We start from the raw sequence: 18,388 nt of genomic DNA, 5'->3' as shown, positions 1-18,388 counted from the left end.
CTCCAAAAAGAAAACCGACTACTAAAGCTATGAGAGTGAGAGATGTCAACTAAAGTAATAACACCTTCTCCATTCTTCCAAATGAACAAGCTTGGCATGCTAAACCTTAAAAGTAGTGAGAAGGTGGGAACCTACACACTTGAGAATGCTCATGCAAGAGGAAACGGAGAACAAGCGGAGGCTGAATGAGAGAGAAGACGACTGGTTGATAAATGTCATGAATAGGAAGGTGTCTAACTGGCCGACATCGTACATCTGTGGAGATCTTCCTCCACTGATGTCACTTGAAAAGAGATCTTCCTCCACTAAAGTCCCTTTCAAATGAAGCCGTGGGATTGTTCCGAAAGGAAGGATTTCCAGTTCTATGAAGGGCGGCAAGCCTTCAAGGTTCCGTTGTAATGGAGGAAGGTCTAGCCACGCACAAAACTGAGGACTTGGAAGAGAACCAGGAAAATCTGGAGTACTCACTCCTTCGAGGCAGCAAAGCTCTGCGCATTGTAAAGTGTTACTGAATGAACTTCCCCGCAAGGGAATGGCTTTTCAAAGCTATGTAGAAGATCAGAGAAGTCGGTGCGACACTTAATTTTGGGACTGCAAGTAAGTCGAACCATTATGGCCAACAACCCTTCGGAAATGGATGAAAGCAGCTGGCTTCCACATTTGGAGACATGGGGAAACTCAACGAAGGCTCTTCAGCTCATTGGAATGTACTGAGAACACTAGTGTAGTGCTAAGATATATTACAAAGTTTAGAAATCGTAGGGTTTTTGGTAGATTCCCAAGGTTTACTACTCTCAGCAGTGCCAAATGTAAGGAGGCGGCATTGATAGCCCTGTTAGGAAAGAAGAATCGCCTGTTTAGAGCTGCCTGTAAGGCATTCAGTAAGAATAGCTAGGGTTCTCTTGATCCAGCTATGTAGCTAGAGCTGCCTGTAAGACATTCAGTAAGAATAGCTAGGGCTCTCTTAATCCAGCTATGTAGCATTCCCCCTTTTGTTAGGGCTCGTGTAAATATTTTCTATATTAACTCATCGCTGCATCATAAAGAAGTGGCAGCTCAACCATTGCATAATTTTAACTACTATTATAATGTTTTTCCCTAATTTCTGGGCTGGGAAAATTTTTTGCCGAAACTCTTTACTATGGCATTAGGGCAGGCCAACAGACTCGGTCTGACGACTACATGCCTCTAAAATTTGCATTTACATCAGAAGGAAAGCTTGAACTCTGCTCATTCCAACCACCATGCAGTTACAAAGCCTTTTTGTTGTTTCATATTTTCCCTCAACATATGTATATGCTGGTTAAAACGATCACTAAGCTACCCTACAGCAGGTAGACTACGTGCAAAAATGACCTGCACAGAATCTTCTAAATTGTCTAGCAGAAAAGAGACCAGTGTAGATAACCAAAGTGAAAAGAGATCCATTTTCTTCACTCAATTAAGGTTGTTCAGAATCCAGATTGCAGCTCATAAATTCAATCTTGGAGCCACATAAACCGTTGCCACATCCCCATATAAGGACCTTAACGGACAGCACACTTCTCAGAGACTCCAGAAAGACATGACTACCAAAGAGATCCAATTGAAAATTAGTACGTTCAGCCAGCCAACTATTACCAAGATGTAAGCGATATTCCTAGACTTTTTCAACTGCTTCAGGGGTACATTACCACCAATCCATTTTCAAGAACTCGTGCACGAGGGAAGAAGTTCTCAGTCAGTTGCATTCTGATGAAAATTAAGAATCTACTGCGACTAGAAGCAAGCCTCAGCTTAACTCTGGCCTGCCTGAAGGAAAACAGGTACCTTGAATACGGCCATTCAATTTGTCTTTCTTGGAAAGAAAATGAGTATGGGCCATATTTTCACACCATGCTTATTCATAGCTGGTGCTACTATAAAGCAGGGGCCTCAGAAAGTAGATGACCACAGGCAAAGTCCAGTATAATTGATCAAGCTTTTATCACTTGCCTGTTTCCCGAGTCCCAAAAATTGAACTCCAAACATAGTAACATGGGACAACCGTGTTCTAGCTTCTTGTCCCAATCCCATCCAATCCCTGTCCTAAGACCCAAATTTGAACTCCAAACACAGTAACATGGGACGACCGTTTTCTAGATTCCTGTCCCAATCCCATCCCATCCCTATGCTGTCTCGGTCGCATTCCCATGTCAGAGCAAGAACAGGTTTGGGCAATATATTTATCCAAATGAATTGTTGCAAAAGGTGATATCAAGTCAAAATTGACCAAATAACCCTCTAAACAGCAATTATAGTCAGAACTAGAGATAACAGAAAAATAATCAAAAAACCCTCTAAATAGCAACTATAATCAGAAGAGAGAAAAGAAAAATACAGAAGTCTAACCCCACAAAACATAAGTCTCATCAGAAGTAGAGATAACAGAAAAAAACAGAAGTCTAACCCCACAGTTGTCTTTTCATGTATAAAAATGCTGAATCCGAACATATCATCAGTCATCAAGGTAACAGAAGGCGAGGAGCAACTGTAGGTGAGAAAATCCAATAGAGTTCCATCACGCACTATGACACCTAGCAGCAGGACAACATCCATCCCAAGCCGGTTCTCTTATATATGGTATTTTTCAGCTAATTCACTTCAAAAAACAGGCTACTAGAATGGTGCCATATGAATTATGTCACGAATGTCCATGTATGGAATCCAACAACTGTCATCAACTTGCATAATGCCCCATTCACACCTTTATGGCTCCAATTTTCAAGCAAGCAGAAAACTATGAGCAACCATGGCAAGTCAATTCAACAACACAGACAATTATGCATAAATTGCCGTAGCATTGTAACACTGGCATCAGAACAACTTCATTCTAAATGATATCTCAACCAGTTCTCAAATATAAATCACAGCCAACTCATCTCAGACTACAGCTAGAAATGTATCATATATCACAAACAGCTATGCATGAAGCCCAACCAGTGTCTTAGCTTGCACACAATGCCCCATTTGCACATTAGGTGGCCAATCAAAGAAGGCCATCCATTAAGACTATTGGTTACCCTAGTCTGGAAACCAGTGTCTTTTAACAAATTGTAAACAGTTGATCCGTGAAATCAAATGGCAAAACAGCTCACTGATGTGATTTTGAGTGTATCCACATGAAACTGTGCTGTCAAACGCAGTTAATTGACGCCCTTACTTTGCAAAAGCCTTAAAGCAATACCCTGGGGAACTACAACCCACTCTTCATCAGAACATTTCTAGGATCTCTCCATCAAAGGTATAAAAACAATATTTCAACCACCGAGTTATAGTATAGAGGGGGAAAATGTGCACAGAAACCTTGATCCTGGTTTGATCTTACCATACAGACAGAATGCTTCCAAGCCTCCTTGGAACTGTCTAGAGCAAGCCAATCCCACCTTGAAGAAGCTCAACCTGTGAGATAATTATACTATTGTAGTTCTTAGAAGAACAAGAAGTTCTTGACAGTTGCTCACAATGTCACCTTAGAATGGAGGTCCAATATAAAACCTTCTGTTCTTCTAACCTATCATAATTTGAACTCCAAAACACCAACTTGAAATATAAATCGTACGTACGAGACTAAATGAGTGGAAATATGATGAGTCCCAATCAACACAGAAACTTCAATCATCAGAGTCACAAGTCATCTGAAAATCTGATTAACTCAAGTTTAAGAAATCTACCAGCATTATCAAAAATCCTTCTTTGTTTGATGTTTCCTTTGAATCTAAAGATTAAATCAAGAACTAAGTTACAAGTTTGACCAGGTTATTCGATTGAAGGATAACCAAAGAAAAAGCATATGTATAAGTATGCTTGCCGTAAACTACTCCAAAAATGGTAGCACTAGGTAAGGCTAGAAAGAAACCACAGTTCTGATACCTTTCAGTTCATAATTTACAAAAACATGCCATATACGCATGGTAAATATAAATCTTCCTTCTCAAACCGAATTGCTGGACTACTTTGCTATTAAGTCCGGTAGGATCACTTAACAGGCTATGGAAAAAACCCTACATGGAATTAAAAGGCCATCCCAAACAAGATTGAAGTTTTCCTTCATCCACAAAGCCCTCAGAATTGCAAAGGCCACAAAGCAATTACTTGCAATGAGCACCAATCACTTCTTTTGAGAATTTACTCCCTCTACCTTCGTTGGAGGCGAGGGTATTGTGTGTCTTATCACAATCGGTGCTCGAAGGGCTCTATGTTCAGCTTCTTGTTGCAATCGAGCCCTGTACATTTCCTCTGTTTCCACCTTCAAATGTCTTTTAACCTGCCAACCAAGTCAACAAATTGCAGCTTTTAGAGGGCCATTAACCATTAACCCAGGATTCACCAAAGTGGACTTAACAATTTACGCGATCCCCCACCCCCTCCAAAAATAATAACACCAAAACTAGAAAAGAACAAAATGTGGCAGGGAAAATGCTCTTATCTGAGCTCTAATAGCATGTGTCCTTTTATTCACTTGTTTTTTCCTCTGAACAGTGCATTTCACAGTCTGCAGCTCAGTAGGCATTGGGAATCTTAGCTGCATTGAACTTTCTTTACCTGATATTTTCATCAAATTCGGGTCATATGCTGTACATAAAGAATTATTTTGAAGTTTCTACTATAAACAGGGAAGAAGAACTATAAACCCCCTACAGATGATCAACGTTAGTCTCTTGCCAAAAATTGCTTTAACCATCTAATGAGGATCACAACTGTAAATACAGACCCACCATGCACACACCCCACACTAAAAATGTCATGCTGCATCATGTCCAAACCCACTCGTTTGGAAAATTCAAAATAGCACACACAAAGGAATTGAACTGTCTGCCATCCACAATCCTCTCAGACCAGGAATACCTTCAACAGCAGCAAAGCAGAGGGAAATGAATTCAACCTGCTCGCCAATCAACACCAAGGTTTGATTAACATTTTCATTATTTCTTCTTTTTCTTTGTGCCTTATTATCATTTACTTTTTTGCAGCAATGTTCCTAGAGTGCTAGTTGGGAGAGGCAGTGGGCACTCTCAGGAGTAGATTCAAGTGTACAAGAGGCTTCAGTATTGGAGTGTAGAGAAGCTCAAAAGCTGTTGGGAATAAAGGGCCATCGTGCCTTTTATATGTGCATGGGTGTGAACACACCCTTAGCACATTTGTACTTTCACATATATATCTATCTAAAAACCTAAAGAGGTACACTCGTCATTGCACCCACAAGTCGAGCTCACTCCTCTCTACTCTGCACTCTCTCTCTGTCTCTCTACTGTGAGAAAGTAGTGTGTGTCTCAATCCTCCTGCCACAGGCCTTAACAAACTGGTATCAGAGCGTTGGTTACAACATTCATGTTTCCAAGGAGTGTCAGGTCGCAAGACTGACAGAAGTCTACAAACAGCACTCGACAAGTGAGGCAGAACAGGTCACATGCAAACGACATGTGTAGCACAGGTTGTGCAGAAGACTAGCAAGCAGTCGTGTAGAGGACCAGTGGTGCCAAGCGAGCAGGTCAAGTAGAAGACCAACGGCGCCAGCAAGCAGTCGACGAGCGGAAGACCAGCGGGACCAACGGGCACCTGCTAGCGGGCAACCAGATAGGACGGGTCAACGTCAGACGGGACCAACACGGCAGCACGCAACCTGTAGCTGCGTGACGGGGGCGCGACAGGGCAGCTGACTGACAGCGACCAGGCACAGGTGTGGGCCGGACGAAGCGAGCTGACGACACATTGACAGGTCAACGTGTCGAGTTCGACGGACGGGCTCCTTTTTTCGTCTTTTTTTGTCAAATTCTTGCAATTTTTCCTCTTCTACTACCAAGTGTTCGCACGCATAAGCACAGAGTTCAAATTTGTGCAATCTTGGCTCGAACATTTGGGGCTTTTCCCGGATTTGGGGATTGTGATGCAGAGCAAGACCATTTGTCTCAGAAATTGCAAGGATTTGTGGCATTTTGCCTCCAACATTTGGGGCTTTTCATGTACATGCAAGAATTGGGCTGAAATTTACCCAATTTCTCGGCATTGAGCACATATGACCCCGTGCAATTTGGGGCTTTTGCTATTTGGGCAAAATTTGTGCACCATTTGGTCATTTTATGTACATGGGGGGTTCAATTTCATACAATTTGGACATCTAGCACTTGGAAAATTTAGGGGTTTTGCTGAAATCGCTCTATTTTGGCAAAATTGGCTTGTTCTATGCATGTCAGAGACAATGCAGATGTATGGTTGATGCTTTGAGCACAAAATTTTGGGACTTTTGACCGTGCGTGTCAAATTTTGTGCCCGTGGGTGCATGTACAACAGAAATTGCAGCTAAAATTTGGGACTTCTCATGTAATGTGATGTATTTGTCCTTGGAACAGTTGTAATCAGTTGTGGAATGCTGTAGCACAAGGTTTAGTGCTTCTGAAAATTTATCTGCAGATCTGAAATTTATGCTTTGGGGAAGCGCTTTCATAAACAAATCTGCAAGATTATCCTCTGCCTTGCAATACTCCACATCAATGGTCCCATCCAGAAGCTTCTCCCGAATGAAGTGATACTGGATCTCAATGTGCTTCGTCCGGGCACGGAATACGAGATTCCGTACCAAGGCAATACAACTCTCATTGTCGCACCGCAGAAGAATAGGACGAGTCTGGGGGCAACCAAGCTCCTCCAACAATCTCCGAAGCCACACAACCTCACATGTGGTGGAAGACGCAGCCTAATACCCCACCTCAGTAGAAGAAAGGGCTACCATGGGCTGCTTCTTGCTACTCCAAGAGATAACACCTATACCCAAGATAAAACAATAGCCTGTAGTAGACCGTCGGTGGTCCACATCTCTAGCCCAATCCGAGTCACTCCAATTTGCAAGAACCAAATCTGTAGCTTCTGTACCTACGGGATAAGAAATCCCTAAGTCAGAGGTCTCCCTCAAATACCAAAGAATCCACAGGGCAGCTTGCCAATGCACCTATTTGGGTTCCGTCATGAACCCTGCCAAAAGACCCACAGCAAAACAAAGATCAACACGAGTGTTGAGAAGCCAAATCAAGGATCCAATCAACTAACCGTAGCGTGAAGCATCCATCACCGGAGAATCTGAGTGTAAAGTGGCCTTCAAATTTAGATCCATAGGAGTAGGAATGGACCGACAAGTCTCCATCTCGAAAGTCACCAAGAGCTCCTGAATGTACCTCTGCTGAGAGATAAAAATCCCTCTCTGAGACTGATAAATCTCATGACCCAAGAAGAAATGAAGCCGCCCCAAATGCGTCATCTCGAATGCCTGATGTAAAGCTGTCTTGGTCTCTCCGACCTTCTGTGCATGATCCCCTGTCAAAATCAAATCATCAACATATAACACGAACAACACACGACCAACCTCGAAGTGTGCACATAGAGCTGCAGATCGGCCTTGGAGCACCGATATCCCAACTGCGACTAAAGAAACGAGTCAATCTTCTCGTTCCATGCACGCGGAGCCTGATTGAGGCCATACAAGGCCTTCTTCAACCTATAAACTTTCCCATCCGAGGAGCCAAAGCCAGGAGGCTGCTCAACATAGATCTCCTCCTGCAAGTCGCCATTCAGAAAGTTCGACTTCACATCCAACTGATAAACAGGCCATCTCCTATAGCTAGCCAAGGCAAGAACAGCTCGAATAGTCGCCATACGAGCAGTGGGGGCAAAAGTATCATGGAAATCAATGCCTCGGCACTGAACAAAACCTTTAGCAACAAGGCGAGCCTTGTGCTTGTCCAAAGAACCATCGCTAAGGTACTTGGTCTTGAAGACCCACTTGACACCAATACCCCAATCCTGGCACATGCAACACCTCTGAGGTGTGGGTACCACCACATCCATCTGGAATAAGCTGCATCTCACCCCGCGTAGCAATAAACACAGAAGAGCTGTCTCCAATGAAAATCTGCCCACGTGAAGGTCGCAAATGGGCAACACCAGCAGAAGGAGTCATGTGCCATGAGACACCACTGTCCACAATCCACTCTCGAGCCTGGGGAGCTGTCATCGCAACATCAGAAGTTGTCAGTATAGAGTCCTCAATGACTGCTAAGTGTAGAAAAGTACCTGATGAGGGTGTAGCCATCGCTCCAGAGTCCTTCGTGTCCTTCTTCTTGGTATCCTTCTTGTCTTTGTCGGGGCAATCCTTCTTCCAGTGACCAGTCTTGCCACAAATATGGCAAGTTGATTCCTTCTCCTTGTCCTTCTTGGATTTGTTGTCCTTCTTTTTCTTTTGGTCCTTCCCCTTATCTAAGAGGCTTGACCAACCAATGCCTCCGATTTGGAAGCATTATGTCCCTTCAATAATTCCTCCTGGTCCAAGACCATAGGAACCACCTCTTCCCACTGAAGAGTCGACTCCCGCCCTGAAGCAATCAAAGAGAAATAAAAAATACTGAATCGTGGCGGCAACTGGGATAGTAAAGTGATCGCCATGTCTTCGGAAGAAATAGACTTCCCCGCATTTTGAACCTGCATCTGAAGCTGTCGAAGCTTAATGATGTGTTCCCGAAGCGAAGAATACTTATTCACGGACAAAGTCCGCATTTGCACCTCCAAAGAAACCCTCACATTAGGGTCATCCGGTTGTACATCTAATCGAGCTCCAGCCATATCTCACGAGCCACCGTTAAGTACTCCATGTGAGCTATCACGGCTGTGGTACAAGACAGAAACAGAAAAGATCGAATCTTGGCATTCAGTTTGTCCCAATGAGATTGGGCCTTGGTCAACTCCGCACGAGCATTGGAAGAGAGTTTGGACTCATCCCTTACTGAGGCCCTGTTAATCTTCTCCATCACCAATTCCGCCAAATCATAAGACTCTAAAATGGCCAACATCATAACCCGCCAGATGAAGTAATTGTCACCATCAAGCTTTTGATCCGTGGGAAGAGCCGGTAGGACAGGCACCTTCCTGTCCATGATCGCCTAGAACTCCAAATCAGTCTCTGAAGACATGTTAACTTGCAATACCTGCTAAAACGCAAAAGCAACCCCCTCTGACTGTGAAAACGCAGCCTTCTAGGACTGATTCCTTTGCTGCCCAAATCTTCTTCACCCGCCGGAGGCGATGAAAAGGTAAAATTTGCAATGGAAGGCCTCAAACACAACCTTCCTTACCTACAAACAGCAATAACCTGCAGCAAATTCATCGATTAGACTCCTTTCCCGCACGCCCACGCTCGCTTCAGCCCTGATCCGATGGGCAGCCCTCCCACTCGCCCTCGAAACCTCGAAACGCAGCCTTGTGTCGCACTGAAATCTCCTCTTCACATAGATTCGGCCCTCAGTCAGTCCATCTTCACCGCTCTGATACCATGTCAGAGTGCAGCGATGCGGAAGCGTAGGACAAAGACTGAGAGAGAGTGAACACAGAGAGAAGAGAGAGAGAGAAAAGGAGAGTGTAAAAGCAGAAAATATGCGGTGTAATATGCTGTATAAGAGTGCAGAAATACACAAGGGGGCAGAGGAAATATATATGTATCTCCGACTTGATGACCTCGATCTCTGTCAGCCCGAGCACAGTCTGTCTCAGCCAACAAATCTTCAAGATCAAAATCTGAAATCACTGAAGAGTGAATGATGAAGTGTGACACAAGAACCGGCTATTACATAGCCAAGAAATAATTAAAAAACAGCATCAGGTCAGCTGCATTAAATGCAACCAACAGCAGAAATCTGACCGACTGTGCAGTCCAACTGCATTGCTGACGCGGCACTGATGACGTGGCACCTCCTCTGCCATACTACACTGACTATCCAGGAAATGACTGGCTAACAAACACTACTTAGCCGGTGCCATGCACATGACATCCACTCAGCCAAAGAAGTAAGAAAAGCTACTGTTTTCAAGAAGAAGGAGCTCCCAATCACCAAGTCCACCCGTCTATAGCAAGCCTTTTGTATATCAATTATTATCAAGACATATTGGCTCAATGATTCCAAATTAATTTGATGCTCATGTACTTTGAAAGGCGATTTGTATTATTTAAGTATTTCAAAATATAATTAAATATTCATCTTTCTATGTAAGGGTGGCCAATGGCCAGAACACCCTATAATTATACTTGGGTTATCATTGATGAGATGCCCGAGAGAAATTAAAAGTTGCACCACTACATTATGCATTATGTGCAAGACCCATACATTCGAATGCACCAATTGCGAAGGTCTAGAACTATTTCTGACGTGTCTAGCAAACAGAAACCACACTTGCTTTTCAAATCGACAAGCGGAATATACATGTCCTAAATTTGTATAAATGAACTTTGACAAGGCAAGTAATCTCCTTTTGTTGCACGGTTTTCAGCCTTTGTATGTTTACATGTCCAATGCACTTATGCAAATTTTCACATCTTGAACTACTTCATTATCATTTAGTCAAGTGGTCAAACTCACCAAAAAGCTAGATGACTAAGACTTTTACACTCAGATAGACACATTGACTAGAAACAAACCATGAACCGGTAAACCTATATAATGAAGCTCTCTAGAAGCTAAATTTGACAACTCCTAAAATTTAGGAGATTACTATTTTTGAAAGTTGCTCAAATGGAAATTTTGTTTGCATCAAGGGCTCCAAATTTCGCAAAGAACAATTTTGTCTTCAACAGCTATCTCAAGCTCTTAACCATTTGAGAGATTTTTAGAGTAGAAGGTTTAGAAGTTTCTCTCTAGAAAAGTAACATGTAGCACCTAGAAGAGGACATGTGTCATTTTGAAGAGGCAAGTGTCCTTGTCTCCCTACACTGTCATTTTCAACAAACACTTGTCATTTGTAGCCAAGCTTCCAAGCTCCACATCTATATATTGAAAGCCTCTCTCTTAAATTGAAACCAGCTCTCATATTGAAATTTCAACCACATACTTCGTACTCTCCTATCTATTGTTGGAAATAAAGGGCCACTGTGCCTTTTATACGTGCTTGGGTGTGAGCACGCCCTTAGCACTTGTATTTTAGTCCTTTACATATAACTATTAAAAACGTAAAGAGTGGTATATATTTTCATATCCACACATCATGCATCACTCTCTACTACTCTTGCTCACACACACACACACACTCCTCTCTCTCTCTCTCTCTCTCTCTCTCTCTCTCTCTCTCTCTCTCTCTCTCTCTCTGTGTGCCATTGCCATTGCCTAACATTGAACCTCCACTACTCATCAATCACCACAAAGTGGTATCAAAGCTGAAGGTTGCAAGTCGCAATCAAGTTGCATGTCGTCAGCCCTGATCAAGTGTGCGGCAACCAATATACCCTCAACAAGGCAAACAAGTCAATACGAGGCAAACACACCAGTCAAACAAGTCAACGTAGGGCAAACAAGCCCTCGAGAGCACTGCCCTTGACAAGCAGTTCTGTCAGTAGGTCAATTTTGCCAACAAGTCGTCCACGTCAACACTAGTGCAAGATTCGACGGACAGTAAGCTATCGCCTGTCACATCTTTTTTTTTTAAGAAATCATTTATTTTCTTCAAAGGTCAATCCTTTGTTTAAAATTTACAGACTTTCATACACACACAAGCACAGTCCAATAAATCTTGGAAATTGGGTACGCTTCTAACCTTGAAATTTAGGGATTTTGGTATATGCGGGAGATTTTACTCGTCAAAGTAAAATTTGTGTATTTCTTGCACACTCTCAAGTCTCAGAAATTGGGGTTTTTCACGTGTGTGCAGAAATTGCAATGGGATAGGTATAATTCTTGGAATTTTGACACATTGGACCCCTTACAAATTGGGGCTTTTGCAAAATTTGCAAAATTTGGATCAAATTTAATCTTGGAATGTACTTGCAATACAGTTTCTATGCAAATTAGAACCCCGGACGAATTTTGGAACTTTTGCAAAATTTGTGAAAATTTGGTAAATTTGGATTGTGCAATCAATTCAGGAGTTATATTTAATGTCATTTGAGCAATTTGAGCAAAGAAATTTGTTGAGATCCGAGATGCGAGAATCGAGACACGCACTGCTTGCTAGCAACAAGGAGACAGAGAGAGTGTAGAGTAGAGAGTGAGAGTAAGCACGACTTGTGGGTACAATGACGAGTGTACCTCTTTAGGTTTTTAATATATATATATATATATATATATATATATGTAAGTATAAGTCTGCTAAGGGTGTGTTCACACCCGAGCACATATAAAAGGCACGAGGGCCCTTTATTCTCAACAACCTCCCACCCAAAGGCAATGTGCCTTAAGAGGAGAAAAGAATCAGCTTAGTCTAGGTATGTACAAAGCTGAAATACATATATCTATCCAACTCCCATCATCTGTCGGCAATGAGCAAACCGCTTTCTGGAAGACCCTTCGTAAGAAGGTCTGCAAGATTATCATCAGTATGCACTTTGACAAGCTCAGTGCTCTTGCTGTCAAGTACATCTCTAATGAAGTAGTACTTCACCTGTATGTGCTTCGTCTTTGCATGAAAGACGGGATTCCGTGCTAGCATGATAGCACTCTGACTATCACAATGGAAAACCAGTAACTCTGTAATGCCAAGCTCTCCCACCAAATGTGAAAGCCATAAAGACTCCTTACATACCTCAGTGGCAACCATATACTCCGCCTCTGTAGTAGACAATGCAACACACTTTTGTAGCCTAGAGATTCAATGAGACTACTCCTCCTATGAAGGTAAACATATACCCAGACTTTCTGCAGTCCGCATGACCAACATAGTCTGCATCCGTAAAGCCAACGACAAATGCCTTCTGCTTTCCAAAGCATATGCACAAATCCTTAGTGCCTACAAGGTATCTCATAATACCTTTCACTACTTCCCAATGCTTTTTACTAGGGTTTCCCATGTATGCTAACCACTCCCACTGTAAAGGCACTGTCAAGATGTGTGGCAACCATAGCATACATCAAACTGCTAACAACTGAAGCATATGGTATCTTGGCCATTTCAGCCTTCTCATCATCAGATGTAAGGTTGTCCTCTGCACTGAGTTTCACATACGGAGGCAATGGAACCCCAATTGCTTTTCCCCCCTCCATATTGAAGCGCTACAAAACCTTGGAGATATACTCTTGCTGAGATAGATAGAGTAATCCTTTTGACCTATCTCTAAGTATTCGCATGCCAAGAATGTGATTTGCATCACCAAGATCCTTCATGTCAAAGCTGCCATGAAGACTTTGCTTCAATGAGTCCAAGACATGAGTATCCTTGCCAGCAATTAGCATATCATCAACATACAGAACCAAGATAACCAGGCTGCCATCTGCTGCCTTCTTGGTGTACAAGCAGTGATCCACTTGACTTCTATGAAAATCTTAAGACTACATAAATGTATCAAACTTATGATACCATTGTCTTAGTGCTTGTTTCAACCCATACAAACTTCTTTTGAGTTTACATACCATGTTCTCTTTCCCTTTTGCCACAAACTCTTCAGGCCGCTGTATATATATATCTTCATGCAGATCACCATGTAAGAATATAGTCTTTATATCCATCTGTATGAGCTCCATATCTTCAGCTGCAACCAAGCCCAAAATGGTTCTCAATGTAGTCATCTTGACTACAGGAGAGAAGATCTCATCAAAGTCAACTCCATGTTCATGCTTCTACCCCTTCGCAACCAATCTTGCTTTGTACTTTGGTGAGGAACCACAAGTGACCTTCATCTTATAAACCCATTTACATGGAAGGGTTTTCTGTCCTTTCGACAACTGCACCAAATCCCAAGTGCCATTTTTCTCAAGAGATTCCATCTCTGACAACATGGTTTTATACCATTTCTTGTTGTCTTGTCTATCTATTGCTTCCTTGAAGCAAGACGGTTTACCACAATCTGTCAACATGACATAATCAGCCACATTGTTTGCACCAGGAACAAATCTATCAGGTTGTGTAGTAGCCCTAGACGATCTCCTAACCCAATGATCATTGTTTGCTGGCTGTTGAGCATTTTCAGCTTGCTGTCCTGGCATTTCAGCTTGCAAATCAGCATTAACAGCTTGTTATCCTAGCTCTTCCTGCACATGTAGTGGCTCATTATCATGGGCAATAGCTGGCTGATCATTTCCAGCATTATTTTTTGCATTTGTAAGTTCATTTACAATAGGTATTTGCTGCTGTACAACGAGCACATTTTGCTATCCAAAAGGTATTTCTTCCCAAAATACAACCCTACAGACCTCCTCAAACTTTTGGGTTGTTTATGCATGCGATCTTCCCAAAAGACAACATCACTGTTGCGTACTACTTTCCTTTTCTCGGGATCCCATAATCTATATCTCATTTCACCCTTGTCACCATATCCTAGGAAAATACATTTATAGGACTTTGGCTCAAGTTTGCTGCATTTTTCTTTACAAATGCTTCACAACCAAACACTTTCAAGTGTGCATACGAAGGTGGCTTATCCGACCACGCTTCTTGGAGACTCCCCCCCCCCCCCCCCCCAAAGACCTGTTTGGTGACCGATTAATCGAGTGTACGGCTGTCATAACAACCTCTGCCCAAAAACCATGGGGTAATGCAGCATGAGACAGCATCGTACGGATCTTATCCTGTATGGTCCAATTCATACGCTCTGTAACTCCATTTTGGGGTGGATTATGAGGGACAATGAGGTCCCTCTTTATCCCTTTGCTGTCACAAAATGCCTGAAAGGCCTTGGACATATATTCCCCACCATTGTCAGAGTGAAGACACTTATCAATCTAATTTTCAGCCAATGCCAAGAATTTTTTAAACTTCTCAAGCACTTCATCCTTGCTACGAATAGGGTAAACCCATACCTTTCAACAGTAGGCTTTGATGTTATTTTCATCTTCAATTTGATAGCTACTTCGTCCACCAAATCAATTGCTTTGTTAAGAAGAAGGGTTGTACTCCAGGAGGATGTACCAATAGGACAACAAAGAGTGCCCGTTAGACAGCAACAAATACATGTTGTAAATGTCCTTGAAAATGCAGGGAATGATGCTGAAAATGGTCAACAGGATCTTGCCCATGATGTCCCACAAATTCAGTAAGAACATGTGCACCTGGAACAACCTAAACTAGCTATACAGCATGCTGAACCTGCAGAACAGCAAACTGTTAATGCAGATTTGCTGGCTGAACAGCTAGCAAATTTTGACCACTGGGTCCGTAGGTCAACGAGAGTGCAAAAAACAACCGAATAGATTTGTTCCTAGAGTAAACTATGTGGCTGATTATGTCATGTTAACAGATTCTGGTGAACCGTCATGCTTCTAAGAAGCAATGGACAGATAGGATAGTAAGAAATGGCAAAAAGCAATGCTATCGGAAATGGAATCTCTATTGAAGAATGGCACTTGGGATTTGGTATATTTACCAAAAGGACAAAAAGTACTACCCTACAAATGGGTTTACAAAATGAAAGTCACTTCTGGTTCTTTGCCCAAGTACAAGGCACGTTTAGTTGCTAAAAGATACAAGCAAAAACATGAAATTGATTTTGATGAAATCTTTTCTCCTGTAGTCAAAATGACTACTTTGCGAACCATCTTGGGCATGGTTGCATCTAAGGACATGGAACTCGTACAGGTGGATGTAAAAACCGTCTTCTTACATAGTGATCTGCATGAAGAAATCTATATGCAACAACCTGACGGTTTTGTTGCAAAGGAAAAAGAGCACATGGTATGTAAACTCCATAAGAGTCTGTATGGGCTGAAGCATGCACCATGAGAATGGTATCACAAATTTGATACATTCATGCAGTCTCAAGGATTTCATCGTTCTCAAGTTGATCACTGCTTATACACCAAGAAGGCAGCAGATGACAATCTTATTCTCTTGGTTCTGTATGTGAATGACATGCTGATTGCAAACAAGGATGTTTGTGCCTTGGACTCCTTGAAGTAGAGTCTACACAATAGCTTTGATATGAAAGATTTTGGTGAGGTAAATCACATTCTTGACATGAGTATACTCAAAGACAGATCAAAGGGTCTTCTTTATCTATCATAGCAGGAGTATATTATGAAAGTTCTGCAACGTTTCAATATGGAGGGGGGGAAGCTATTAGTGTACCATTGCCTCCATATGTGAAACTTAGTGCAGATGACAACCCTGCATCATATGATGGAAAAGTTGAAATGGCCAAGATACCCTATGCTTCAATTGTTGTTAGCTTGATGTATGCTATGGTTGCCACACGTCCTGATATTGCATTTGCGGTGGGAGTGGTTAGCAGATACATGGCATGTCCTGGCAAAAAGCATTGGGAAGCAATGAACGGTATCATGAGATATCTTAAGGGCACAAAGGATTTGTGTATCTGCTTTGGTAATCAAAGGTTATTTGCTGTTGACTTCATGGATGCAAACTGTGTTGGCCATCCTGATGACTGCATGAAGTCTACTTCATGATATGTATTCATGTTCACAGGAGGAGCAATCTCTTGGATATCTAGACTGCAAAAGTGTGTTGCATTGTCTACTACAAAGGCACAATATGTGGCTGCCACAGAGGCATGCAAAGAGACTTTATAGAGGTTCCTATCCTCCACTGTAGCAATCATAGTGCTATCGTGCTAGAACAGAATCCTGTTTTTCACACAAAGACAAAGCACGTATATGTAAAGTATCACTTTATCAAGGATGTACTTGACAGCAAAGGCATTGAGCTTGACAAGGTACATATAGATGATAACCCTGCAAACCTTCTTACAAACGGCCTTCCAATCGAGCGGTTTGCTCATTGCGGCCAAATGATGGGGTTGGATAGTATATGTATCTTTCAACTTTGTACATACATAGACTTGGCTGATTTTTTTCTCTACCTTCACACACGTTGCCTTTAGTGGGAGGTTGTTGGGAATAAAAGCTCACTGTGCCTTTTTTTTTTCGAGTTCGGATATGAGTGTAAACACACCATTCACTTGTTATACTTTATATATATATTCAAAACCTAGAAGTGGCACACTAGTCTTTGTATCCAACATGAAGTGTCGTGCTCACTCTCTCACTCTGCTGCTCTCAACTCTCTACACATTCACTCTAGGCTCCGAAATCCTTAGATCACTTAATACTTATTACTCAGTAGTTACTAGAGTCTAGAGATTGATACATAGTACTCAGTTTACACTAGACTTTGGAGTTTTGACAGATTATTCACATGACATAATTACATGATCATTGATCTTGATTTCACTTATTATACATCTTGATTCTTGTTCCATTGTTCTTGATGTCAATCTCCACTATTCTTAATGTCAATCTTCGTTGCTCTTTAGATTATAGATGATTCATGAGCCATAAATTATAATTCATTTTGTTGCCTTAAGTTTTGAAAATTGAGTCTTAATTGTGTTAAGTTGTCTTAAGTTTCAACTATTGAGCCTTAACTCATGAATCTTTACTCGTGAGTCGTGACATGTGTAATAAATCATAATTTCAATCATATGACATGAAGACTCAAAGTTTTATATGAAATTTGGGTATATATTGTAGCAATTGATATATTTATATACCCATATAATACTGTATTTATTTTAGTGTACAATCCGAAACGTTGTTTTCCCATTTTCAAAATTTGGCAGAAACTCCAGTTTTTTCCGTTTTCGTTTCTCCCGTTTTCGAAACTCCCCCGTACTATGCAACACAGTTGATACTTCTAAAAGTAAAGTTTCATTTGAGATTATATATGTAAAACCACTCTTATTACCTATTTTCAAAACTGAGGAGGAGATATTTCATGCCAATGAGTTTGTGCATGATATGGATATAGCCTTCGCTCAAGTTAAGCGAGCTATCCAAAGATCTCCAAAGATATTTCATGCCAATGAGTTTGTGCATGATATGGATATAGCCTTCGCTCAAGTTAAGCGAGCATTCCAAAGATCTCCAGAAAAAAAAAAGACGAGCTATCCAAAGATCTCAAGAAAAACAAAAGAAAATAGCAGATAAGCATTGAAGACAATTGATTTTACAAAAAGGAGATTGGGTGTGGCTGAAATTTGCTAAAGCTTGTCTAAGAAGCTCTAACAAGCCTTCATTGCAAGTCACTAAGCTCGCAGCAAGAAATTATGGACCATTTCAAGTCACTGAAAAGATTAATGATATTTATTATAGGTTACAACTTCCAGAGCATTAGAGAATTCACTGTGCTTTTCATATCCATCTTCTAAAGCCTTATGAAGAGCCTCCACCATTGGAATCTATAATAGAGGATCCACCTAAAATAGATGAGCAAGAAAAGATACTTCAACCAAAGCAAATAGTCTTTCATGTAGTTAAAAAAAGAGAAAGAAACATTTCTAGAAAATACCTTTTAAAATTTAAAAATTACTCTTAATTAGATATTAAATGGTATTCAAAAGAGTATTTTAAAGACTATTTAGAAATACTTGTGGCTTATGAAAAAGTTGTAGGATCAA

At 41.5% G+C, this 18,388-nt stretch overlaps 1 protein-coding gene across 2 annotated transcripts in view; it reads right to left on the bottom strand.

Moving 5' to 3' along the window:
• Nucleotides 1-3,710: 3,710 nt before the first annotated feature.
• LOC148040411 (uncharacterized) overlaps nt 3,711-18,388 on the bottom strand; it is a 33,828-nt gene continuing 19,150 nt past the window's right edge. The window contains exon 2 of one of the 2 annotated variants that reach the window (XM_087699393.1): nt 3,711-4,285. In XM_087699393.1, the coding sequence (XP_087555519.1) occupies nt 4,130-4,285 (156 nt within the window). In that variant the 3' untranslated portion in view covers nt 3,711-4,129. Of the gene's footprint in view, nt 4,286-4,323; nt 4,564-18,388 lie in introns of those variants that run through there. The other variant, XM_087699398.1, reaches the window with a different exon arrangement.

This window comes from Lygodium microphyllum, chromosome 2 (genome assembly GCF_053477565.2).
Source record: "Lygodium microphyllum isolate KBCC chromosome 2, Lygodium_microphyllum_v1.1.10, whole genome shotgun sequence".
In the NCBI taxonomy this organism is placed as follows: Eukaryota; Viridiplantae; Streptophyta; class Polypodiopsida; order Schizaeales; family Lygodiaceae; genus Lygodium; species Lygodium microphyllum.
The sequence above is the reverse complement of the archived record's forward strand: the minus strand, read 5'-3'. Positions and strand labels throughout refer to the sequence as shown.